The 27,133-nt window shown below is 57.3% G+C and overlaps 3 protein-coding genes across 3 annotated transcripts in view; 1 reads left to right on the forward strand and 2 right to left on the reverse strand.

Annotated features, from left to right (window-relative positions):
• WDR4 (WDR4 tRNA N7-guanosine methyltransferase non-catalytic subunit) overlaps nt 1-5,943 on the forward strand; it is a 30,240-nt gene extending 24,297 nt beyond the window's left edge. Inside the window, exon 12 of the mRNA XM_073668830.1 lies at nt 1,751-5,943. Coding sequence (XP_073524931.1) covers nt 1,751-1,908 — 158 coding nt within the window. The 3' untranslated portion in view covers nt 1,909-5,943. The remainder of the gene's footprint in view (nt 1-1,750) is intronic.
• Nucleotides 1,755-5,697, reverse strand: LOC141248518 (uncharacterized). The gene is made up of 2 exons (XM_073669373.1): nt 5,628-5,697; nt 1,755-3,694 (listed from the first exon to the last, which is right to left on the reverse strand). Exons 1-2 carry the CDS (start codon nt 5,695-5,697, stop codon nt 2,739-2,741), a joined length of 1,026 nt encoding a protein of 341 aa, XP_073525474.1. The 3' UTR covers nt 1,755-2,738.
• Nucleotides 5,944-5,983: 40 nt separating the features above from the next.
• The window catches only part of PDE9A (phosphodiesterase 9A), an 81,279-nt gene continuing 60,129 nt past the window's right edge, over nt 5,984-27,133 (reverse strand). Inside the window, exons 7-12 of the mRNA XM_073669376.1 lie at nt 22,139-22,295; nt 21,770-21,880; nt 12,359-12,463; nt 11,842-11,970; nt 11,662-11,762; nt 5,984-6,158 (exon numbers count right to left, since the gene is read on the reverse strand). Of these exons, the coding sequence (XP_073525477.1) occupies nt 5,984-6,158; nt 11,662-11,762; nt 11,842-11,970; nt 12,359-12,463; nt 21,770-21,880; nt 22,139-22,295 (778 nt within the window). The remainder of the gene's footprint in view (nt 6,159-11,661; nt 11,763-11,841; nt 11,971-12,358; nt 12,464-21,769; nt 21,881-22,138; nt 22,296-27,133) is intronic.

Below are 27,133 nucleotides of genomic sequence, written 5' to 3' on the forward strand. Positions count from 1 at the left end.
AGTTCACCAGTACTCCATATGTGGGGGAAAACCATTGTTTGGCCGCACGGCAGGGCTCGGAGAGGAGTGACATTTTGGAATGCAGACTTCGGAATGGTCTGCGGGCGTCATGTCGTTTGCAGAGCCGCTCTTGTGCCTAAACCGTGGAAATGCCCAACAAGTACCCCCTTTTTGGAACTGATCTACTGTTTCCTGTATGGCATAGTGTAGTGGCATACGTCGGGTTGTCACGTGTCAGTTGACTGGCGTTCGTCGGGTTGTCACGCGTCAGTTGACTGGCGTTCGTCGGGTTGTCACGCGTCAGTTGACTGGCGTTCGTCGGGTTGTCACGTGTCAGTTGACTGGCGTTCGTCGGGTTGTCACGCGTCAGTTGACTGGCGTTCGCCGGGTTGTCACGCATCTGTTATGGGTGAACGAATAAAGTCTGTTACTTATCGGTAACTGGATGTTTTGGAACCAATGACAGCACCCTTATATTCCCTCCCTTCACGCTTGTAGAAGCACTCCCTTTAGGTTGTTAGAGACTCACTCTATAGGTGTCTGAGATGTGTGTGTGTATATATGAAAAAAGGGGGGGTCATGGTTTTGTAAATTTAAATGATTGTTGTCGTACTAACCTTGGCGATCCTCTCATGCTCTGTAAACCACCTGAGGCGGAAGAGAGGTGCTGCCCTTTTAAGCCTGTAGGTTTCCTGTCCTTGGTGGGCGGATCCCCTCTCTAGTGGTGCTGTCATGGGTTCCGAAAACTCCCGTTACCACTAAGTAACTAAGACTTTCCCGCTCTATATACAGCAATACTGTGGCATGGCTGTATACAACACAATCGATCAGACGATCAAAGCTTCAAGTCCTCTAAGGGGACTAACAAGTACAATGGAAAGTAAAAAAAGAATATTTTAAAAAATATGAAAAAATCATAAAAACAGAAGTTTAAATCAACCACCTTTTCCCCCTTTAAAAGTAAAGATAATAAAAAATACACATGTGGTATCAATAAAAAGTTGGTGTTTTTTTGCCAACTTCTGATTTTTTTTAATTTTTACCAGTAAAATAAAAATAAAATGGGCATGCTTGGTATCGTAGTAATAGTACTAATGAGAAGAATCATATTTCGGGCTCATTTTTACCACACAGTGTACACCGTAAAAACAATGCTCAAAAAAGAACTTCAGAATTTTATTTTTTTTGCACAATTTCTCTCCACTTGGCATTTTTAGTCTTGTTTTCCAGTACACTATGTGGTAAAAGGAAAGGTTTCATCCTAAAGTACAACGCGTCCCGCAAAAACCAAGTCCTCGTATGTCTAAGTGGATAGAAAAATCCAAAAGTTATGTAATTGGGAGGAAAAAACTAAAGCGGAAATTGTCCACGTCGTGAAGGGGTTAAAACCGTCTCCACGTCGTGAAGGGGTTAAAACCGTCTCCACGTCGTGAAGGGGTTAAAACCGTCTCCACGTCGTGAAGGGGTTAAAACCGTCTCCACGTCGTGAAGGGGTTAAAACCGTCTCCACGTCGTGAAGGGGTTAAAACCGTCTCCACGTCGTGAAGGGGTTAAAACCGTGTCTTTTCAATCGGAGCAACAGCTGGCAATAGTGAAAGTGTGGAGGACAATTAACAGGCCGGGGCCAATCGTGGTGACAGGTTCCTCTACTACACTGGTTGTCACCATGTGGGAAGGTTCTTTGGCCTGACCCTCCTCGTCTCCGGAGCGAGGAGCAGGACATGCACTGAATGCGGAGTTTCCCCCTCAGGATCGGTGACTCTGGAGAACCGCTTCAGCGCTTTGTATAAAGCAGTCTTTGACAATATGGCCTCATACCTGCAGAAGAAGGAAGCGCGAATCCAAACCGAGAAAAGGAAACTCTCCACTGGTCAAGAAGGATCTGCTGCAAAGATTCACAAGGCTTGAAGACTTACGATGTGTCCCAATGGCGCCGCTCTTCTCCCATCACCCCTGATGTGTCCCAATGGCGCCGCTCTGCTCCCTTCACCCCTGATGTGTGCTCACTGCGCCCCTCTGCTCCCTTCACCCCTGATGTGTGCTCACTGCGCCCCTCTGCTCCCTTCACCCCTGATGTGTGCTCGCTGCGCCCCTCTGCTCCCTTCACCACTGATGTGTGCTCACTGCACCCCTCTGCTCCCTTCACCACTGATGTGTGCTCGCTGCGCCCCTCTGCTCCCTTCACCACTGATGTGTGCTCACTGCACCCCTCTGCTCCCTTCACCCCTGATGTGTGCTCACTGCGCCCCTCTGCTCCCTTCACCCCTGATGTGTGCTCGCTGCGCCCCTCTGCTCCCTTCACCACTGATGTGTGCTCGCTGCGCCCCTCTGCTCCCTTCACCCCTGATGTGTGCTCGCTGCGCCCCTCTGCTCCCTTCACCACTGATGTGTGCTCACTGCGCCCCTCTGCTCCCTTCACCCCTGATGTGTGCTCCCTGCGCCCCTCTGCTCCCTTCACCCCTGATGTGTGCTCCCTGCGCCCCTCTGCTCCCTTCACCCCTGATGTGTGCTCACTGCGCCCTTCTGCTCCCTTCACCCCTGATGTGTGCTCACTGCGCCCCTCTGCTCCCTTCACCCCTGATGTGTGCTCCCTGCGCCCCTCTGCTCCCTTCACCCCTGATGTGTGCTCACTGCGCCCCTCTGCTCCCTTCACCCCTGATGTGTTCACTGTGCCCCTCTGCTCCCTTCATCCCTGATGTGTTCACTGCGCCCCTCTGCTCCCTTCACCCCTGATGTGTTCACTGCGCCCCTCTGCTCCCTTCACCCCTGATGTGTGCTCGCTGCGCCCCTCTGCTCCCTTCACCCCTGATGTGTGCTCGCTGCGCCCCTCTGCTCCCTTCACCCCTGATGTGTGCTCGCTGCGCTTCTCTACTCCCTTCACCCCTGATGTGTGCTCGCTGCGCCCCTCTGCTCCCTTCACCCCTGATGTGTGCTCGCTGCGCCCCTCTGCTCCCTTCACCCCTGATGTGTGCTCGCTGCGCCCCTCTGCTCCCTTCACCCCTGATGTGTGCTCGCTGCGCCCCTCTGCTCCCTTCACCCCTGATGTGTGCTCGCTGCGCCCCTCTGCTCCCTTCACCCCTGATGTGTGCTCGCTGCGCCCCTCTGCTCCCTTCACCCCTGATGTGTGCTCGCTGCTCCCCTCTGCTCCCTTCACCCCTGATGTGTGCTCGCTGCTCCCCTCTGCTCCCTTCACCCCTGATGTGTGCTCGCTGCGCCCCTCTGCTCCCTTCACCCCTGATGTGTGCTCGCTGCGCCCCTCTGCTCCCTTCACCCCTGATGTGTGCTCGCTGCGCCCCTCTGCTCCCTTCACCCCTGATGTGTGCTCGCTGCGCCCCTCTGCTCCCTTCACCCCTGATGTGTGCTCGCTGCGCCCCTCTGCTCCCTTCACCCCTGATGTGTGCTCGCTGTGCCCCTCTGCTCCCTTCACCCCTGATGTGTGCTCGCTGCGCCCCTCTGCTCCCTTCACCCCTGATGTGTGCTCGCTGCTCCCCTCTGCTCCCTTCACCCCTGATGTGTGCTCGCTGCTCCCCTCTGCTCCCTTCACCCCTGATGTGTGCTCGCTGAGCCCCTCTGCTCCCTTCACCCTTACTGTGTTCTAACGTTGGCCCCCTGGTCCCCCCACCCGGTATGTGTCCTAATGGCAACCCTCTGTCCCCTCTCCCGCATTTTGTCTTGACGGGGATCCTCTGCTCCTCTTACCAGCAATGTGTCCTGACAGGGACCCTATATTGCCCTCACCCGGGATGTTTCCTGACTGTGCCCCTCTGCTCCCCTCATCCCTGATGTGTTCAGACACTGACCCTCGGCTCCTCTAACCCCTGATATGTCCTAACGGTGCTCCACTGCTTATTCACCCCCTTGTGTCCTGGCCTTGACCGTCTTCTCCCCTGACCCCTGTTGTGTTCTGACGTTGACCCTTTGCTCCCGTCACCCTTGATGTGTTCTGATGTTGACCCTCTACTCCCCTTACCCCCATATGTTCTGACGGCACCCTTCTGCTCCCCTCACCCCCATATGTTTTGACGGCACCCTCCAGTCCCCTCACTCCCATATGTTTTGACAGCACCCTTCTGCTCCCCTCACCCCCATATGTTCTGACGGCACCCTTCTGCTCCCCTCACCCCCTTATGTTCTGACGGCACCCTTCTGCTCCCCTCACCCCCATATGTTCTGACGGCGCCCTCCAGTCCCCTCACCCCCATATGTTCTGACGGCACCCTCCAGTCCCATCACCCCCATATGTTCTGACGGCACCCTTCTGCTCCCCTTACTCCCATATGTTCTGACGGCACCCTTCTGCTCCCCTTACTCCCATATGTTCTGACGGCACCCTTCTGCTCCCCTCACCTCCATGGTGTTCTGACGGCACCCTTCTGCTCCCCTTACTCCCATATGTTCTGACGGCACCCTTCTGCTCCCATCACCCCCATATGTTCTGATGGCACCCTTCTGCTCCCCTCACCTCCATGGTGTTCTGACGGCACCCTTCTGCTCCCCTTACTCCCATATGTTCTGACGGCACCCTTCTGCTCCCCTCACCCCCATATGTTCTGATGGCACCCTTCTGCTCCCCTCACCCCCATATGTTCTGATGGCACCCTTCTGCTCCCCTCACCTCCATGGTGTTCTGACGGCACCCTTCTGCTCCCCTTACTCCCATATGTTCTGACGGCACCCTTCTGCTCCCATCACCCCCATATGTTCTGACGGCACCCTTCTGCTCCCATCACCCCCATATGTTCTGATGGCACCCTTCTGCTCCCATCACCCCCATATGTTCTGATGGCACCCTTCTGCTCCCCTCACCTCCATGGTGTTCTGACGGCACCCTTCTGCTCCCCTCACCTCCATTGTGTTCTTACAGCAGAGATGCATAACTCCAGCCCCCAAGGGCCACCACCAGGGCATGTTCTCAGGATTTACTTGTCATTGGTGTTGGAATCATCAGCTGTGCGTGTGATTAAATTATCACCTGTGCAATACTAAGGAAATCCTGTGGAAATACTTTTATGCCCAAAAATAAGGAAATCCTGAAAACATGCCCTGTAGGTGGCTTGAGGACTGGAGATGTGTACTCCTGCCTTACAGTGACCCTATGCTCCATTACCCCTGATGTGTCCTGACTGTGCCCCTCCTCCCCTCACCCCTATTATTTATTGATTGGGACCGTCTACTCCCTTTACCCGCAATGAGGGTCGCAGTCAGGCCAATCTTCCCCTCACCCTCGATGTGTCTTGATGGGGCTCCTATACTCCCTTCACCTCCAATGTGTTGAGGCGCTGACCCTCTGCTCCCCTAATTCCCAATGTGCCCTGATGGCACCCCTCTGCTTTTTCACCCTTATGTTTTGATGGTGCCCCTCTGCTTTATCACCCCTGATGATATGTCCTGATGTCGGCCCTCTGCTTCCATCATCTGTGATGTGTCCTGATGGCACCCTTCTGTTACCCTTACCAATGATATGTCCTGATGGTAAGCCCCCTCTTCCATCACCCCTGATATGTCCTGACAGGGACCCTCTGTTTTCTTCTGATGTGACCTAATGGCGTCACTGCTTTATCAACCCCTTTACATCCTGTTTGTTGTTGCTCTGCTCCTCTGGCTTCAATTATTGCTTCATGGTGTACCTTCATCCGCCATTGGTGCCACCTGACCACAGATCTTCAGTCCCCTGTCTTTGGCTTTAGGGGGGTTCATGCTGCTATATAATACAGTGAACATCCACTGTCCATACTGGGGGGATGGGAAATGGCGTCTCTCACTGTGTGGCCATGTTTGGGATTCTCGATCGTCAGTGATGAAGACCATGCTCTCCAAGTGATGGCGACCACTGCTTGGCGGAGTTTTGAGCTTTGCTCAGGGGCCCATGTGCAGATCTCGACACCTCAAATTTATTCTGAAGATGATTCATTTATTGGTTTATATAAAGTATAATCTATCGTTCTGCAGCCTCGTTTATTCTGCTCTTCCCAGAGCTTTGTGATCACTGCTCCACCAGCGCTGTCACCTCCATGCTGACGGCTGGGAGATGATCAGAGGACTGGGCGTTCAGGAGACTACAGCCTGAAGCTGTAAAATCACCCGTTCCTTCTCCTGAAGTCTGATCCAGCGCCGCAGGAGACCCTTGTGCGGGGGCATTAGAGGGACTTATTCGCTTCCTGAAATATAAGGAAGATGATGATGGAGTGTTTGTGACCAGACATGACCCAAGTACCATATTAACTAACACTCAGCAGACCCTTGCTCCTCGCGGTAGATCCTTGTCCTATACATCATTAGCATGTATGTGTAGCACCCTGAGGATTCGGCTGCTACAGGGGTATTGCACCTCAGCCAGAGGTGTGGTATTCCACTCCCGGGTAAGGATGGAGTGTGGAACTGAGCTCAGTTAGCTGCATGCACTACACACATCCCATTTCCGGGGAACAGACCGATGGTACTCCCACTAGAGAAATGTGCAGGTACGACAGTGTCTGTTCCTGGCTGGAGTGGGAGGGGGGTGGAACATCCCAGTAGTGTAGGGGCAGATAGGGGGAGCAGCCTGGGTAAAGCTAGGAGCTCATTGGGTGCTGGTCACCTGAGCTCACACATAGAGGGAGTATATAAGGTGGGCACCATCTTAGATCAGGGTCAGTCTGTCAGAGTTTAGTCAGAGGAGCAGAGCAGAGAAGCTCAGCCAGAAGGGCTGACAGGGAGTTGTGGTTCCGGCTGGGCCCATCTCCAAGGCCAAGAGAGAGAGAGGAGTCTGAAGGACCCAGAGAAAACAAGAGGGAACTCCAAGAACCCAAAATTAGATCAGAGGGTGAAGAGTTGGCACCTAGGGTACCGGATCCCAAGCTGGCAGAGAGAAAAACACACCTTAGCCAGAGACCGGAGGTCGTGGGCAGGATCTGCCACGACCCTCACCAAATCCACCAGGAAGGCAGACCAAGTATAGGGTCAGGGAACCCAGAGGAGGTGTACCCACCAAGAGACCCGAGGGAGCCGGACATAGGTGGATCCCTGGTGAGAACGGCCAGAAGAGAGAGAAAGTCAGACAGGAGCTCAGGACCACGCTCCAGAACTGCCTGGGGGTTAGCCGAGTCCAGGACCTGGTGGACGCAGCACGGCTCGGGTGGTCGCTTCAGGCCAGAGTGACCATAAGAACACCCGTAAGTAAAAACCCCTGAACTGCACAGCCCGACTTTGAGTCTTCTTGCTGATTCATCCTGCACCTTCACAACCACCATCCTCTACATCTGACCCCCTGAGGCTATACCCCTCCCGTTGGGGGTTATACTACCAGAGCTGCACACACACCACCAGCCTCAGCGGACCCTTCTGCAGTGGCGGCCTTGTGACCGCAAATCAACGGGTGGCGTAGTCGACATTAAGGACCTTTAACAACATCTGTAAAGACTGCCACACACTGAGTTTGACACCCTGGGCACGGACCGGGTCACCGCCACTCGGAGACTACAACCCCCATCTGATCCGGCTCCGGGTAATCCCCAAACAGCACTGGCCCAGGGGGCGCGTCAACTTTGGCGTAGTCGGCAGGATTACGTGCCCGCAACAACCGGGTACTGCGTGCCTGAAGAAAGTCCACATTTACCTCAAAAAGAAGTCTCCCGCCGGTTCCAGAGGGTCCCCGCCATGGGACGCCATCACGGATCGTTTCCCGCCGGTTGCCCGCCATCTGCAGCTTTTTCCCGCCATCCACGGAGTTTCCCGCCACTGGGAGGCGATTCCCGCCATTTCCAGAAGATTTCCCGCCTTGGAAGAGCGGACGCCATTATGGGCGTGCCAGAGGGTGGCAAGAGGTCACCTCCCATCGTGGGCCAGGTCAAGGAATGGCGCCAAAAGCGGAAACCGCCCCCACCAACGGAGACTGTGATGCTAGAGATGTCCATCAGCGTGAGAGAACTGCCCCTGGAACTGACAATCACAAAGTTGCCCCGGGACCACCTTCAATGTGGGCGGAGACAGAACAAGAGAGCGAAGATGGGTGCAGCCTGGAGAAGTCTGGAGAGAGCGCACCCGGAGCCAAGAAGTCTGGAGAGGACTCCGGAGAAGTCGTACCCGGAGATGGAAGGAGAGTCAGGCAGCACTGACCCTGTGGTCAGGAGCCTGCTGCAAGCAACAACCCCACTAGGCTTAGTGGAGATCCTGGCACAGCTCCCCCGAGACCGGGAGTGTGCGCAGACCGAGCTGGAGCGCCTCGCACGGAGGATGGCCCAGGTGCAGCGAAAGACGCTGACGGAGTGGAGCCGAGAGATGGCCCTGCAGGCAAGAACCCGCCAGCGAAGCACGCCACCCGAGACGAGGAGACAGACCGCCTCTGAGGATGGTGCAGGAGGAGTGAAGGCCGGAGACGGCGCCGAGAAGGGAGCTGAACAGATGGAGGCAGGTAAAGGGGACGTCATTACCCCGAGCCGAGAAGCCGTGAGCCTGCCCCAGCTCCCCGTCGCAGAGCCCGAAATTCCCCCTGCCGTGCCCGTCGCTGCATCGTCACCGCTCCAGACAAGGCCTCAAGCAGAAGCCGCGGCCGCGACCCCTGTGACGTCACGCGCCTCAACCCTGAGCGCGGCAAAGCAGGAAACACCACCGGCCTGGTCGCAAGGTCCAGTACCCCCGGGCGCCGCAGTTCCAACAGCGCCCTCTACCTCCACTGAGCCACCGGCGTGGTCGCTGGGCCAAGTTACCCCGGGCGCCGCCGTCTTCACGGTGCCCTTTACCTTCAGGGTGCCCCAAGCCTGGTCGCAAGGCCTAGTGAACCCGGGCGCCGCTACCACCACCGCGCCCTCAACGTCCACCGTGCCGCACCTGGGTGAAGACTTGTTTGCCCAGCACACGTGCCCGGATGGGCAGCCCTTTGTGTGGCCACCGGAGTTCCACCATCCCCGACTCCGGAAAGAAAGACCCCTAGATGAGCCCCTGATTCCGGTTCCGAAGCCCGTTAAGATCACCCCACTCTCGTTGGAGGAAGCGCAGTTTGCGTGGGACCCCACCGGAGGAGACCTCATGGGATTCACCCAAGAGACTCGGGCAGCCGCAGCTGAGCGTGCGGAGTGCTGCCGGCAGCAGTTAGAGGTCTTCGACCGGGAGCGAAGAGAGAGGCGGGTCCGAGAGCAGCGGCTGCAGGAACAGAGTGCAGAGCAGAAGAGCCGGACCAGGAGGAACCCCCGTGCAGCCCACGGTCCCCGTGCCACCGGGACTGTAATTAAATTCCAGCTGCAGCACGGTTGGGGTTTCATCAGGGATCATCACACCCCCGGCGACGTCTTTGTCACCCGCAGAGACGTGGAGTCCCATCTGCCGGAGGGACACAGAGGTCGTGACCTATATGTAGGGGACGAGGTCACGTTCACCCAGCACAAGTGTGCCAAAGGACCCTACGCCCTCCATGTACACCGGCTGACGGAGGAGGAGCTACGGTGTGAAGAGGAGCAAGAGGACCCGGACGGGTCTGAAGGAGGAGCAGGAGTACGCCGTCATTAAAGTACGGTAAAGAGACTGTACATAGTTACCCGTCAGGGTATAAGAACTGTTACTGCTGCTAGTTAAAATATAGTCCCCGTTGGGACCAGCAAATTTAACTGAAACCCGTGTGTCCCTATTCCCACTGACCGAGGACTGAGAGCGGTCATTCCTTTCCTAATACCTGGCCGAGAACTGAGAGCGGCCATATTTCCCCTTGTATATAGTTGCGCTTTTTAAGGCGCCCCCTACCGGTTTTATAGGAAACTGTTGTTTTTCTTGAAGAGACTGTCGCACTTTACCCGGTCACAACTTGCACCGTGGCCGGAGGAACAAGAGTGTTATTTATGAAAAATGTTTATATGAAAAAGTTTTATGCTGATAGTATATATATTGTTTTATATGTTTATGTTTTATGAAAAAAAAATTGTATGTTTGTGGATGTTTTTATTCTTTTACAGCCCGAGGACGTACTGTGATTTACCAGGGGGGAATGTAGCACCCTGAGGATTCGGCTGCTACAGGGGTATTGCACCTCAGCCAGAGGTGTGGTATTCCACTCCCGGGTAAGGATGGAGTGTGGAACTGAGCTCAGTTAGCTGCATGCACTACACACATCCCATTTCCGGGGAACAGACCGATGGTACTCCCACTAGAGAAATGTGCAGGTACGACAGTGTCTGTTCCTGGCTGGAGTGGGAGGGGGGTGGAACATCCCAGTAGTGTAGGGGCAGATAGGGGGAGCAGCCTGGGTAAAGCTAGGAGCTCATTGGGTGCTGGTCACCTGAGCTCACACATAGAGGGAGTATATAAGGTGGGCACCATCTTAGATCAGGGTCAGTCTGTCAGAGTTTAGTCAGAGGAGCAGAGCAGAGAAGCTCAGCCAGAAGGGCTGACAGGGAGTTGTGGTTCCGGCTGGGCCCATCTCCAAGGCCAAGAGAGAGAGAGGAGTCTCAAGGACCCAGAGAAAACAAGAGGGAACTCCAAGAACCCAAAATTAGATCAGAGGGTGAAGAGTTGGCACCTAGGGTACCGGATCCCAAGCTGGCAGAGAGAAAAACACCTTAGCCAGAGACCGGAGGTCGTGGGCAGGATCTGCCACGACCCTCACCAAATCCACCAGGAAGGCAGACCAAGTATAGGGTCAGGGAACCCAGAGGAGGTGTACCCACCAAGAGACCCGAGGGAGCCGGACATAGGTGGATCCCTGGTGAGAACGGCCAGAAGAGAGGGAAAGTCAGACAGGACCTCAGGACCACGCTCCAGAACTGCCTGGGGGTTAGCCGAGTCCAGGACCTGGTGGACGCAGCACGGCTCGGGTGGTCGCTTCAGGCCAGAGTGACCATAAGAACACCCGTAAGTAAAAACCCCTGAACTGCACAGCCCGACTCTGAGTCTTCTTGCTGATTCATCCTGCACCTTCACAACCACCATCCTCTACATCTGACCCCCTGAGGCTATACCCCTCCCGTTGGGGGTTATACTACCAGAGCTGCACACACACCACCAGCCTCAGCGGACCCTTCTGCAGTGGCGGCCTTGTGACCGCAAATCAACGGGTGGCGTAGTCGACATTAAGGACCTTTAACAACATCTGTAAAGACTGCCACACACTGAGTTTGACACCCTGGGCACGGACCGGGTCACCGCCACTCGGAGACTACAACCCCCATCTGATCCGGCTCCGAGTAATCCCCAAACAGCACTGGCCCAGGGGGCGCGTCATATGCACAGCTCGGATATTGAATTCCAGTATGCCCATTGGTTCCTGTGGTAGAGCATTGTGCTGCTGTGCTGTAGAGAAGCCCTCCCTGGATGAGGCCGTGCCGTAGAGAAGCCCTCCCTGGATGATGCCGTGCCGTAGAGAAGCCCTCCCTGGATGATGCCGTGCCGCAGGGAAGCCCTCCCTGGATGAGGCCGCGCCGCAGGGAAGCCCTCCCTGGATGAGGCCGCGCCGTAGAGAAGCCCTCCCTGGATGAGGCCGCGCCGTAGAGAAGCCCTCCCTGGATGAGGCCGCGCCGTAGGGAAGCCCTCTCTGGATGAGGCCGCGCCGTAGGGAAGCCCTCTCTGGATGAGGCCGCGCCGTAGAGAAGCCCTCCCTGGATAAGGCCGCGCCGTAGAGAAGCCCTCCCTGGTTGAGGCCGCGCTAACACTGCTCAGAGGCAATCGTGAGTGTACAAGGTTCCTCTGAATGGCCGCTACCATGCTCCGGCCTGCCCACTTGCCTCAGTAATTTGCCTCTCGTATCGCAGTTTAGCCTCCATCAGGGGTTGTAACATCCCGACCTTCATCTGAGGAAAGATCTGGAAGAGAATGGACCATGAGGACTGGAATGAGTGGAAGTTCGTGTCCCAGCATGACCCCCATTCTGCCCCCACTGACCTGGCACAGGGCCTCACAAAGGGGGATGATCAGGAAGGTGATGAATGATCGTTGGGACCCCTCTTTGGTCACAGTGTCTCGATCCATGTACAAGGTGACAGGGAGACCCTCGTCCTTCTCACGGTCACTCTGGGGAGAATATAAGTAAAAGATCTTATCTGCTTGGCAAATCAGGGATGTTCATGCGCGGAGCCGATTTTTTTGGCGCGAACAAGCCGGAACCCCGAATATCAACCTGAATATGAAATGCCGAACAAATTCGCTGAACACGAATCGTGAGGGCATCTGTGGCCAAGATGTGTACAATCAGTAAGGATCCCTCGGTGATGTGAGGCAGGAGGTCAGGCGTCTGGCCACGGGTCAGGCATCTTCCATCCATGTGCGCAACGCTAGGGCAGCTCCAGCTTATGTGCTAGTGGGCGATTGTACACATGGACTTCATGTCTGCTGTGGTGCATTATGGGAGCTGTTCTGGCCTGTCGTTATCTGCCCTTTGTGCCATCTATGCTGCACCCACCTGCAGGAAGTATTCATCCATCAGAAGGTCTGCCCAGCGCTCTGCCACCTCCGCCGGGCGGGCCTCATTCGATAGGTCACACAACTTCACCAGACCTTTCTTCAGCTGTAAAGTAAGATACACACTGCTTCTGATCAAGTGCCACAGCCAGGACAGGGATGAGGTCAGAGGCCACAGCCAGGACAGGGATGAGGTCAGAGGCCACAGCCAAGACAGGGATGAGGTCAGAGGCCACAGCCAGGACAGGGATGAGGTCAGGGGCCACAGCCAAGACAGGGATGAGGTCAGAGGCCACAGCCAGGACAGGGATGAGGTCAGGGGCCACAGCCAGGACAGGGATGAGGTCAGGGGCCACAGCCAAGACAGGGATGAGGTCAGAGGCCACAGCCAGGACAGGGATGAGGTCAGAGGCCACAGCCAGGACAGGGATGAGGTCAGAGGCCACAGCCAGGACAGGGATGAGGTCAGAGGCCACAGCCAGGACAGGGATGAGGTCAGAGGCCACAGCCAAGACAGGGATGAGGTCAGAGGCCACAGCCAGGACAGGGATGAGGTCAGAGGCCACAGCCAGGACAGGGATGAGGTCAGAGGCCACAGCCAGGACAGGGATGAGGTCAGAGGCCACAGCCAGGACAGGGATGAGGGCAGAGGCCACAGCCAGGACAGGGATGAGGTCAGAGGCCACAGCCAGGACAGGGATGAAGTCAGGGGCCACAGCCAGGACAGGGATGAGGGCAGAGGCCACAGCCAGGACAGGGATGAGGTCAGAGGCCACAGCCAGGACAGGGATGAGGTCAGAGGCCACAGCCAGACCAGGAATGAGGTCAGAGGCCACAGCCAGAGCAGGAATGAGGTCAGAGGCCACAGCCAGACCAGGAATGAGGTCAGAGGCCACAGCCAGACTAGGGATGAGGTCAGAGGCCACAGCCAGGACAGGGATGAGGTCAGAGGCCACAGCCAGGACAGGGATGAGGTCAGAGGCCACAGCCAGGACAGGGATGAGGTCAGGGGCCACAGCCAGGACAGGGATGAGGTCAGGGGCCACAGCCAGGACAGGGATGAGGTCAGGGGCCACAGGCAGGACAGGGATGAGGTCAGAGGCCACAGCCAGGACAGGGATGAGGTCAGAGGCCACAGCCAGACCAGGAATGAGGTCAGAAGCCACAGCCAGACCAGGAATGAGGTCAGAGGCCACAGCCAGGACAGGGATGAGGTCAGAGGCCACAGCCAAGACAGGGATGAGGTCAGAGGCCACAGCCAGGACAGGGATGAGGTCAGAGGCCACAGCCAGGACAGGGATGAGGGCAGAGGCCACAGCCAGGACAGGGATGAGGGCAGAGGCCACAGCCAGGACAGGGATGAGGTCAGAGGCCACAGCCAGGACAGGGATGAAGTCAGGGGCCACAGCCAGGACAGGGATGAGGGCAGAGGCCACAGCCAGGACAGGGATGAGGTCAGAGGCCACAGCCAGGACAGGGATGAGGTCAGAGGCCACAGCCAGACCAGGAATGAGGTCAGAGGCCACAGCCAGACCAGGAATGAGGTCAGAGGCCACAGCCAGACCAGGAATGAGGTCAGAGGCCACAGCCAGACCAGGGATGAGGTCAGAGGCCACAGCCAGGACAGGGATGAGGTCAGAGGCCACAGCCAGGACAGGGATGAGGTCAGAGGCCACAGCCAGGACAGGGATGAGGTCAGAGGCCACAGCCAGGACAGGGATTAGGTCAGGGGCCACAGCCAGGACAGGGATGAGGTCAGGGGCCACAGGCAGGACAGGGATGAGGTCAGGGGCCACAGGCAGGACAGGGATGAGGTCAGAGGCCACAGCCAGGACAGGGATGAGGTCAGAGGCCACAGCCAGACCAGGAATGAGGTCAGAAGCCACAGCCAGACCAGGAATGAGGTCAGAGGCCACAGCCAGGACAGGGATGAGGGCAGAGGCCACAGCCAGGACAGGGATGAGGGCAGAGGCCACAGCCAGGACAGGGATGAGGGCAGAGGCTACAGCCAGGACAGGGATGAGGGCAGAGGCCACAGCCAGGACAGGGATGAGGGCAGAGGCCACAGCCAGGACAGGGATGAGGGCAGAGGCCACAGCCAGGACAGGGATGAGGTCAGAGGCCACAACCAGGACAGGGATGAGGTCAGGGGCCACAGCCAGGACAGGGATGAGGTCAGAGGCCACAGCCAGGACAGGGATGAGGTCAGAGGCCACAGCCAGACCAGGAATGAGGTCAGAAGCCACAGCCATACCAGGAATGAGGTCAGAGGCCACAGCCAGGACAGGGATGAGGGCAGAGGCCACAGCCAGGACAGGAATGAGGTCAGAGGCCACAGCCAGGACAGGGATGAGGGCAGAGGCCACAGCCAGGACAGGGATGAGGCAGAGGCCACAGCCAGGACAGGGATGAGGTCAGAGGCCACAACCAGGACAGGGATGAGGTCAGGGGCCACAGCCAGGACAGGGATGAGGTCAGGGGCCACAGCCAGGACAGGGATGAGGTCAGGGGCCACAGCCAGGACAGGGATGAGGTCAGGGGCCACAGGCAGGACAGGGATGAGGTCAGGGGCCACAGGCAGGACAGGGATGAGGTCAGAGGCCACAGCCAGTACAGGGATGAGGGCAGAGGCCACAGCCAGGACAGGGATGAGGTCAGAGGCCACAGCCAGGACAGGGATGAAGTCAGGGGCCACAGCCAGGACAGGGATGAGGGCAGAGGCCACAGCCAGGACAGGGATGAGGTCAGAGGCCACAGCCAGGACAGGGATGAGGTCAGAGGCCACAGCCAGACCAGGAATGAGGTCAGAGGCCACAGCCAGACCAGGAATGAGGTCAGAGGCCACAGCCAGACCAGGAATGAGGTCAGAGGCCACAGCCAGACTAGGGATGAGGTCAGAGGCCACAGCCAGGACAGGGATGAGGTCAGAGGCCACAGCCAGGACAGGGATGAGGTCAGAGGCCACAGCCAGGACAGGGATGAGGTCAGGGGCCACAGCCAGGACAGGGATGAGGTCAGGGGCCACAGCCAGGACAGGGATGAGGTCAGGGGCCACAGGCAGGACAGGGATGAGGTCAGAGGCCACAGCCAGGACAGGGATGAGGTCAGAGGCCACAGCCAGACCAGGAATGAGGTCAGAAGCCACAGCCAGACCAGGAATGAGGTCAGAGGCCACAGCCAGGACAGGGATGAGGTCAGAGGCCACAGCCAAGACAGGGATGAGGTCAGAGGCCACAGCCAGGACAGGGATGAGGTCAGAGGCCACAGCCAGGACAGGGATGAGGGCAGAGGCCACAGCCAGGACAGGGATGAGGTCAGAGGCCACAGCCAGGACAGGGATGAAGTCAGGGGCCACAGCCAGGACAGGGATGAGGGCAGAGGCCACAGCCAGGACAGGGATGAGGTCAGAGGCCACAGCCAGGACAGGGATGAGGTCAGAGGCCACAGCCAGACCAGGAATGAGGTCAGAGGCCACAGCCAGACCAGGAATGAGGTCAGAGGCCACAGCCAGACCAGGAATGAGGTCAGAGGCCACAGCCAGACCAGGGATGAGGTCAGAGGCCACAGCCAGGACAGGGATGAGGTCAGAGGCCACAGCCAGGACAGGGATGAGGTCAGAGGCCACAGCCAGGACAGGGATGAGGTCAGAGGCCACAGCCAGGACAGGGATTAGGTCAGGGGCCACAGCCAGGACAGGGATGAGGTCAGGGGCCACAGGCAGGACAGGGATGAGGTCAGGGGCCACAGGCAGGACAGGGATGAGGTCAGAGGCCACAGCCAGGACAGGGATGAGGTCAGAGGCCACAGCCAGACCAGGAATGAGGTCAGAAGCCACAGCCAGACCAGGAATGAGGTCAGAGGCCACAGCCAGGACAGGGATGAGGGCAGAGGCCACAGCCAGGACAGGGATGAGGGCAGAGGCCACAGCCAGGACAGGGATGAGGGCAGAGGCTACAGCCAGGACAGGGATGAGGGCAGAGGCCACAGCCAGGACAGGGATGAGGGCAGAGGCCACAGCCAGGACAGGGATGAGGGCAGAGGCCACAGCCAGGACAGGGATGAGGTCAGAGGCCACAACCAGGACAGGGATGAGGTCAGGGGCCACAGCCAGGACAGGGATGAGGTCAGAGGCCACAGCCAGGACAGGGATGAGGTCAGAGGCCACAGCCAGACCAGGAATGAGGTCAGAAGCCACAGCCATACCAGGAATGAGGTCAGAGGCCACAGCCCGGACAGGGATGAGGGCAGAGGCCACAGCCAGGACAGGAATGAGGTCAGAGGCCACAGCCAGGACAGGGATGAGGGCAGAGGCCACAGCCAGGACAGGGATGAGGCAGAGGCCACAGCCAGGACAGGGATGAGGTCAGAGGCCACAACCAGGACAGGGATGAGGTCAGGGGCCACAGCCAGGACAGGGATGAGGTCAGGGGCCACAGCCAGGACAGGGATGAGGTCAGGGGCCACAGCCAGGACAGGGATGAGGTCAGGGGCCACAGGCAGGACAGGGATGAGGTCAGGGGCCACAGGCAGGACAGGGATGAGGTCAGAGGCCACAGCCAGGACAGGGGTGAGGTCAGAGGCCACAGCCAGCCCAGGGATAACGTCAGAGGCCACAGCCAGGACAGGGATGAGGTCAGAGGCCACGGCCAGGACAGGGATGAGGTCAGGGGCCACAGCCAGACCAGGAATGAGGTCAGAGGCCACAGCCAGGACAGGGATGAGGTCAGAGGCCACAGCCAGGACAGGGATGAGGTCAGAGCCCACAGCCAGACCAGGAATGAGGACAGAGGCCACAGCCAGACCAGGAATGAGGTCAGAGGCCACAGCCAGGACAGGGATGAGGTCAGAGGCCACAGCCAGGACAGGGATGAGGTCAGAGGCCACAGCCAAGACAGGGATGAGGTCAGAGGCCACAGCCAAGACAGGGATGAGGTCAGAGGCCACAGCCAAGACAGGGATGAGGTCAGAGGCCACAGCCAAGACAGGGATGAGGTCAGAGGCCACAGCCAGGACAGGGATGAGGTCAGAGGCCACAGCCAGGACAGGGATGAGGTCAGAGGCCACAGCTAGGACAGGGATGAGGTCAGAGGCCACAGCCAGCCCAGGGATAACGTCAGAGGCCACAGCCAGGACAGGGATGAGGTCAGAGGCCACAGCCAAGACAGGGATGAGGTCAGAGGCCACGGCCAGGACAGGGATGAGGTCAGGGGCCACGGCCAGGACAGGGATGAGGTCAGGCGCCACAGCCAGGACAGGGATGAGGTCAGGGGTGAGGTCAGAGGCCACAGCCAGGACAGGGATGAGGTCAGAGGCCACAGCCAAGACAGGGATGAAGTCAGGGGCCACAGCCAGCTCAGGGATGAGGTCAAGAGGCCACATCCAGGACGGGGATGAGGTCAGAGGCCACAGCCAGGACGGGGATGAGGTCAGAGGCCACATCCAGGACGGGGATGAGGTCAGAGGCCACAGCCAGGACGGGGATGAGGTCAGAGGCCACAGCCAGGACAGGGATGAGGTCAGAGGCCACAGCCAGGACAGGGATGAGGTCAGGGGCCACAGCCAGGACAGGGATGAGGTCAGAGGCCACAGCCAGGACGGGGATGAGGTCAGAGGCCACAGCCAGGACAGGGATGAGGTCAGAGGCCACAGCCAGGACAGGGATGAGGTCAGGGGCCACAGCCAGGACAGGGATGAGGTCAGAGGCCACAGCCAGGACAGAGATGAGGTCAGGGGCCACAGCCAGGACAGGGATGAGGTCAGAGGCCACAGCCAGGACAGCGATGAGGTCAGAGGCCACAGCCAGCACAGGGATGAGGTCAGAGGCCACAGCCAGGACAGGAGTGAGGTCAGAGGCCACAGCCAGGACAGAGGTGAGGTCAGAGGCCACAGCCAGGACAGGGATGAGGTCAGAGGCCACATCCAGGACAGGGATGAGATCAGAGGCCACAGCCAGACCAGAAATGAGGTCTGGGGCCACAGTGATGCCAGGTAATAAGATCAGGGGCTACAGCCAGCCCGGGGATAAGGTCAGGTGCCACAGCCAGCCCGGGGATGAGGTCAGGGGCCACAGCCAGCCTGGGGATGAGGTCAGGTGCCACAGCCAGCCCGGGGATGAGGTCAGGGGCTACAGCCAGCCCAGGGATAAGGTCAGGTGCCACAGCCAGCCCGGGGATGAGGTCAGGTGTCACAACCAGCCCGGGGATGAGGTCATGGGCCACAACCAGCCCATGGATGAGGTCAGGGGCCACAGCCAGCCCATGAATGAGGTCAGGGGCCACAGCCAGTGAATGAATGAGGTCAGGTGCCACAGCAAGCCCAGGAATGAGGTCAGAGGCCACAGCCGGCCCGGGGATAAGGTCAGAGGCCACAGCCGGCCCGGGGATAAGGTCAGAGGCCACAGCCGGTCCGTGGATAAGATCAGGGGGCCACAGCCAGTACGGGGATGAGGTCAGGGGCCACAGCCAGCACGGGGATGAGGTCAAAGGCCACAGCAAGCCCAAGGATAAGGTCAGAGGCCACAGCCAGGACGGAGATGAGGTCAGAGGCCACAGCCAGGACAGGGATGAGGTCAGAGGCCACAGCCAGGACAGGGATGAGGTCAGGGGCCACAGCCAGGACAGGGATGAGGTCAGAGGCCACAGCCAGGACAGAGATGAGGTCAGGGGCCACAGCCAGGACAGGGATGAGGTCAGAGGCCACAGCCAGGACAGAGATGAGGTCAGGGGCCACAGCCAGGACAGGGATGAGGTCAGAGGCCACAGCCAGGACAGCGATGAGGTCAGAGGCCACAGCCAGGACAGGGATGAGGTCAGAGGCCACAGCCAGGACAGGAGTGAGGTCAGAGGCCACAGCCAGGACAGAGGTGAGGTTAGAGGCCACAGCCAGGACAGGGTCAGAGGCCACATCCAGGACAGGGATGAGGTCAGAGGCCACAGCCAGACCAGAAATGAGGTCTGGGGCCACAGTGATGCCAGGTAATAAGATCAGGGGCTACAGCCAGCCCGGGGATAAGGTCAGGTGCCACAGCCAGCCCGGGGATGAGGTCAGGGGCCACAGCCAGCCTGGGGATGAGGTCAGGTGCCACAGCCAGCCCGGGGATGAGGTCAAGTGCCACAGCCAGCCCGGGGATGAGGTCAGGGGCTACAGCCAGCCCAGGGATAAGGTCAGGTGCCACAGCCAGCCCGGGGATGAGGTCAGGTGCCACAACCAGCCCGGGGATGAGGTCATGGGCCACAACCAGCCCATGGATGAGGTCAGGGGCCACAGCCAGCCCATGAATGAGGTCAGGGGCCACAGCCAGCCAGTGAATGAGGTCAGGTGCCACAGCAAGCCCAAGAATGAGGTCAGAGGCCACAGCCGGCCCGGGGATAAGGTCAGAGGCCACAGCCGGCCCGGGGATAAGGTCAGAGGCCACAGCCGGTCCGTGGATAAGATCAGGGGGCCACAGCCAGTACGAGGATGAGGTCAGGGGCCACAGCCAGCACAGGGATGAGGTCAAAGGCCACAGCAAGCCCAAGGATAAGGTCAGGGGCCACAGCCAGCACGGGAATGAGGTCAGGGGCTACAGCCAGCATGGGGATAAGATCAGGGGTGCCAGCATGGGGATAAGATCAGGGGTCACAGCATGGGGATGAGGTCAGGGGCCACAGTCAGCCCATGAATGAGGTCAGGGTCCACAGCCAGCACGGGAATGAGGTCAGGGGCCAAAGCCAGCACGGGGTAAGATCAGAGGTCACAGTCAGCACGTGGATGAGGTCAAAGGCCACAGCCAGCCCAGGGATAAGGTCAGGGGCCACAGCCATCCCAGGGATAAGATCAGGGGTCATAGCCAGTACGCAGATGAGGTCAGAGGCCACAGACAGCCCAGGGATAATGTCAGGGTCCACAGCCAGCCCATGAATGAGGTCAGGGGCCACAGCCAGCCCAGGGGTGAGGTCAGGGTCTGCAGCCTGCTCAGGGATGAGGTCAGGGGCCACAGCCTGCCCAGGCATAAGATCAGAGGCCACAGCCAGCCCATGAATGAGGTCAGGGGCCACAGCCAGCCCAGGGATGAGGTCAGGGTCCACAGCCAGCTCAGGGATAAGGTCAGGGGCCACAGCCAGCCCAGGGATGAGGTCACGGTCCACAGCCAGCACGGGGATAAGATCAGGGGTCACAGTCAGCATGGGGATGAGGTCAGGGGCCACAGTCAGCCCAGGGATAAGATCAGGGATCACAGCCAGTACGGGATGAGGTCAGGGGCCATAGGCAGCACGGGAATGAGGTCAGGGGCCACAGCCAGCACGGGGATAAGATCAGGGGTCACAGTCAGCACGGGGATGAGGTCAAAGGCCACAGTCAGCCCATGAATGATATCAGGGTCCACAGCCAGCCCAGGGATGAGGTCAGGGGCCACAGCCAGCACGAGAATGAGGTAATGGGCTGCAGCCAGCCTAGCAATGAGGTAGAGGCCACAGCCAGCCCAGGGATGAGGTCAGGGGCCCCAGTGATACCAAAAATATCAAGGGGCATAGTAAGCTCGGGAGTGAGGTCCGGGGTCACAATTATACCAGACAATAAGATCAGGAGCTACAGTCAGCACAGGAATGAGGTCGAATCCATAGTGATGCAATAGAAAAAGATCATGGGTCACAGCCTGATTATGGAAAAGTTCAGGGGCCACAATGGTGCTAAATAATGATAAGATCAGGAAAGAAAAGCTAGACCAATGGGCAGTAGAAATTATCTAATGTGGCAAAGAGTATTAATGTGCTCAAAATGCTAGTAAGAAATGAGGTAAAGCAGTGAGCTTCAAAAAGCGTGCACCACAAAGTGCAGGGCTCCCACCACAAAGTGCAGGGCTCCCACCACAAAGTGCAGGGCTCCCACCACAAAGCGTGCACCTCAAAGCACTCCCCTCAAAGAGAGTACACCACAAAGTGCGCACACTTCAAAGCACTCGCCACAAACAGTACACCACAAAGCGTGCACCTCAAAGAGAGTACACCTCAAAGTGTTCACCACAAAGAGTACCCGACAAAGCCTGCACCTCAAAGCACTTGCCACAAAGAGTGTGCACTATAAAAAGTGCAGACCACATAGTGCGTACCTCAAAGAGCGTGCACCACTAATGTGAAATATAAACAATTCTTCATTAAGGACAAAATGAATAATGAGAAGGAAACTAACATACAACACTTTAAATCATCTGAGTCTGAGGCCCCTTCCCACCATCTGTGGCCTCCTGCTTCACAATACTCGTATAAATGCCTGAAGGTACTACACGAGGCAATGACCAACATTGCATGGTATGGGGACGAGGCACTGGTGCATAATTTTTAGGAGACTCATGCCCAATAGTTGATTGAGATTAAGACAAACAATGGACACAGCGGAGCCACAGTCACCGGTCGGAACATTGGCCGCTCCTCACCAGAGTCACGTGATCTTTATTGGAGAAGCTAAAGTTTTGGGTATCTTGTAAGGACCTCAGGATCTGTGGGTGATGGACCATGTCAGTGGCCAGGATCAACTCTGCGATTCCCTAGAAAGAGAGTACATCAATATATGAACACCTTCACCCAGACCAGGGAGGGGATTGACCGTGTGTTGGCCCCTGCAGTTCTAGAACTGTAGATGGGCCCATTGCCCATTATGTCAGTATATAGCATCAGTAATTGTTGGCCGTGAAATTCATCAGCTCCATGTACAAAAGTGGCAGCGGCCCTTTCTCCCTCAGCCCCTGTGCAGCTGCACATATGGTACATCTGCCCCTATTCTGGATTACCATTCGGAATCTCACCTCCAGGATTTTCCTTGTCTCCTCTGGATCCATGTGGCGGAATATATTACATTGTTCCTGGCTCAGGATCTCCATGGTGATGGCACAGTGATGATTTTCCAGGGGCGAGTTATTCTGGTATCTGGATGCCAACTCTGTGCAGGCATTAACTTGATAACTGTGAGCAGAGAAGAGAGTCACAAGTAGCACCACCTCATGTGGACTCGCTCCTCACTACACGGCTAGTGGAGGGTGACCAGTCATCATAGCGACTCCGCCACCTCTAGGGTGAGTTATATGTGGACTCGCTCCTCACTACACGGCTAGTGGAGGGTGACCAGTCATCATAGCGACTCCGCCACCTCTAGGGTGAGTTATATGTGGACTCGCTCCTCACTACACGGCTAGTGGAGGGTGACCAGTCATCATATCGACTCCGCCACCTCTAGGGTGAGTTATATGTGGACTCGCTCCTCACTACACGGCTAGTGGAGGGTGACCAGTCATCATAGCGACTCCGCCACCTCTAGGGTGAGTTATATGTGGACTGGCTCCTCACTACACGGCTAGTGGAGGGTGACCAGTCATCATAGCGACTCCACCACCTCTAGGGTGAGTTATATGTTGACTCGCTCTTCACTACACGGCTGGTGGAGGGTGACCAGTCATCATAGCGACTCCGCCACCTCTAGGGTGAGTTATATGTTGACTCGCTCTTCACTACACGGCTGGTGGGGGGTGACCAGTCATCATAGTGACTCCGACACCTCTAGGGTGAGTTATATGTGGACTCGCTCCTCACTATACGGCTAGTGGAGGGTGACCAGTCATCATAGCGACTCCGCCACCTCTAGGGTGAGTTATATGTGGACTGGCTCCTCACTACACGGCTAGTGGAGGGTGACCAGTCATCATAGCGACTCCGCCACCTCTAGGGTGAGTTATATGTGGACTGGCTCCTCACTACACGGCTAGTGGAGGGTGACCAGTCATCATAGCGACTCCGCCACCTCTAGGGTGAGTTATATGTGGACTGGCTCCTCACTACATGGCTAGTGGAGGGTGACCAGTCATCATAGCGACTCCGCCACCTCTAGGGTGAGTTATATGTGGACTGGCTCCTCACTACACGGCTAGTGGAGGGTGACCAGTCATCATAGCGACTCCGCCACCTCTAGGGTGAGTTATATGTGGACTGGCTCCTCACTACACGGCTAGTGGAGGGTGACCAGTCATCATAGCGACTCCGCCACCTCTAGGGTGAGTTATATGTGGACTGGCTCCTCACTACACGGCTAGTGGAGGGTGACCAGTCATCATAGCGACTCCGCCACCTCTAGGGTGAGTTATATGTGGACTGGCTCCTCACTACATGGCTAGTGGAGGGTGACCAGTCATCATAGCGACTCCGCCACCTCTAGGGTGAGTTATATGTGGACTCGCTCCTCACTACACGGCTAGTGGAGGGTGACCAGTCATCATAGCGACTCCGCCACCTCTAGGGTGAGTTATATGTGGACTGGCTCCTCACTACACGGCTAGTGGAGGGTGACCAGTCATCATAGCGACTCCTCCACCTCTAGGGTGAGTTATATGTGGACTGGCTCCTCACTACATGGCTAGTGGAGGGTGACCAGTCATCATAGCGACTCCGCCACCTCTAGGGTGAGTTATATGTGGACTGGCTCCTCACTACACGGCTAGTGGAGGGTGACCAGTCATCATAGCGACTCCGCCACCTCTAGGGTGAGTTATATGTGGACTGGCTCCTCACTACACGGCTAGTGGAGGGTGACCAGTCATCATAGCGACTCCGCCACCTCTAGGGTGAGTTATATGTGGACTGGCTCCTCACTACACGGCTAGTGGAGGGTGACCAGTCGTCATAGCGACTCCGCCACCTCTAGGGTGAGTTATATGTAGACTGTCTCCTCACTACATGGCTAGTGGAGGGTGACCAGTCATCATAGCGACTCCGCCACCTCTAGGGTGAGTTATATGTAGACTGTCTCCTCACTACATGGCTAGTGGAGGGTGACCAGTCATCATAGCGACTCCGCCACCTCTAGGGTGGGTTATATGTGGACTCGCTCCTCACTACACGGCTAGTGGAGGGTGACCAGTCATCATAGCGACTCCGCCACCTCTAGGGTGAGTTATATGTGGACTCGCTCCTCACTACACGGCTAGTGGAGGGTGACCAGTCATCATGGCGACTCTGCCACCTCTAAGGTGAGTTATATGTGGACTAGCTCCTCACTACACGGCTAGTGGAGGGTCACCAGTCATCATAGCGACTCCACCACCTCTAGGGTGAGTTATATATGGACTGGCTCCTCACTACACGGCTAGTGGAGGGTGACCAGTCATCATAGCGACTCCGCCACCTCTAGGGTGAGTTATATGTGGACTCGTTCCTCACTACACGGCTAATGGAGGGTGACCAGTCATCATAGCGACTCCGCCACCTCTAATGTGAGTTATATGTGGACTCGCTCCTCACTACACGGCTAGTAGAGGGTGACCAGTCATCATAGCGACTCCGCCACCTCTAGGGTGAGTTATATGTAGACTCGCGCCTCACTACACGGCTAGTGGAGGGTGACCAGTCATCATAGCGACTGCGCCACCTCTAGGGTGGGTTATATGTGGACTCGCTCCTCACTACACGGCTAGTGGAGGGTGACCAGTCATCATAGCGACTCCGCCACCTCTAAGGTGGGTTATATGTGGACTCGCTCCTCACTACACGGCTAGTGGAGGGTGACCAGTCATCATAGCGACTCCGCCACCTCTAGGGTGAGTTATATGTGGACTCGCTCCTCACTACACGGCTATTGGAGGGTGACCAGTCATCATAGTGACTCCGCCACCTCTAGGGTGAGTTATATGTGGACTCGCGCCTCACTACACGGCTAGTGGAGGGTGACCAGTCATCATAGCGACTCCGCCACCTCTAGGGTGAGTTATATGTGGACTCGCTCCTCACTACACGGCTAGTGGAGGGTGACCAGTCATCATAGCGACTCCGCCACCTCTAGGGTGAGTTATATGTGGACTCGATCCTCACTACATGGCTAGTGGAGGGTGACCAGTCATCATAGCGACTCTGCCACCTCTAGGGTGAGTTATATGTGGACTGGCTCCTCACTACACGGCTAGTGGAGGGTGACCAGTCATCATAGCGACTCCGCCACCTCTAGGGTGAGTTATATGTGGACTGGCTCCTCACTACACGGCTAGTGGAGGGTGACCAGTTATCATAGCAACTCCGCCACCTCTAGGATGAGTTATATGTGGACTGGCTCCTCACTACACGGCTAGTGGAGGGTGACCAGTCATCATAGCGACTCCGCCACCTCTAGGGTGTGTTATATGTGGACTCGCGCCTCACTACACGGCTAGTGGAGGGTAACCAGTCATCATAGCGACTCCGCCACCTCTAGGGTGAGTTATATATGGACTGGCTCCTCACTACACGGCTAGTGGAGGGTGACCAGTCATCATAGCGACTCCGCCACCTCTAGGGTGAGTTATATGTGGACTCGTTCCTCACTACACGGCTAATGGAGGGTGACCAGTCATCATAGCGACTCCGCCACCTCTAATGTGAGTTATATGTGGACTCGCTCCTCACTACACGGCTAGTAGAGGGTGACCAGTCATCATAGCGACTCCGCCACCTCTAGGGTGAGTTATATGTAGACTCGCGCCTCACTACACGGCTAGTGGAGGGTGGCCAGTCATCATAGCGACTCCGCCACCTCTACGGTGGGTTATATGTGGACTCGCTCCTCACTACACGGCTAGTGGAGGGTGACCAGTCATCATAGCGACTCCGCCACCTCTAGGGTGGGTTATATGTGGACTCGCTCCTCACTACACGGCTAGCGGAGGGTGACCAGTCATCATAGCGACTCCGCCACCTCTAGGGTGAGTTATATGTGGACTCGCTCCTCACTACACGGCTAGTGGAGGGTGACCAGTCATCATAGTGACTCCGCCACCTCTAGGGTGAGTTATATGTGGACTCGCGCCTCCCTACACGGCTAGTGGAGGGTGACCAGTCATCATAGCGACTCCGCCACCTCTAGGGTGAGTTATATGTGGACTCGCTCCTCACTACACGGCTAGTGGAGGGTGACCAGTCATTATAGCGACTCCGCCACCTCTAGGGTGAGTTATATGTGGACTCGATCCTCACTACATGACTAGTGGAGGGTGACCAGTCATCATAGCGACTCTGCCACCTCTAGGGTGAGTTATATGTGGACTGGCTCCTCACTACACGGCTAGTGGAGGCTGACCAGTCATCATAGCAACTCCGCCACCTCTAGGATGAGTTATATGTGGACTGGCTCCTCACTACACGGCTAGTGGAGGGTGACCAGTCATCATAGCGACTCCGCCACCTCTAGGGTGAGTTATATGTGGACTCGCTCCTCACTACACGGCTAGTGGAGGGTGACCAGTCATCATAGCGACTCCGCCACCTCTAGGGTGAGTTATATGTGGACTTGCGCCTCACTACACGGCTAGTGGAGGGTGACCAGTCATCATAGCGACTCCGCCAACTCTAGGGTGAGTTATATGTGGACTCGCTCCTCACTACACGGCTAGTGGAGGGTGACCAGTCATCATAGCGACTCCGCCACCTCTAGGGTGAGTTACACGTGGACTCGCTCCTCACTACACGGCTAGTGGAGGGTGACCAGTCATCATAGCGACTCCGCCACCTCTAGGGTGAGTTATATGTGGACTCGCTCCTCACTACACGGCTAGTGGAGGGTGACCAGTCATCATAGTGACTCCGCCACCTCTAGGGTGAGTTATATGTGGACTCGCGCCTCACTACACGGCTAGTGGAGGGTGACCAGTCATCATAGCGACTCCGCCACCTCTAGGGTGAGTTATATGTGGACTCGCTCCTCACTACACAGCTAGTGGAGGGTGACCAGTCATCATAGCGACTCTGCCACCTCTAGGGTGAGTTATATGTGGACTCGATCCTCACTA

Source organism: Phyllobates terribilis, unplaced genomic scaffold, assembly GCF_046119375.1.
Source record: "Phyllobates terribilis strain yellow unplaced genomic scaffold, ASM4611937v1 Scaffold_2__4_contigs__length_985480577, whole genome shotgun sequence".
In the NCBI taxonomy this organism is placed as follows: domain Eukaryota; kingdom Metazoa; phylum Chordata; class Amphibia; order Anura; family Dendrobatidae; genus Phyllobates; species Phyllobates terribilis.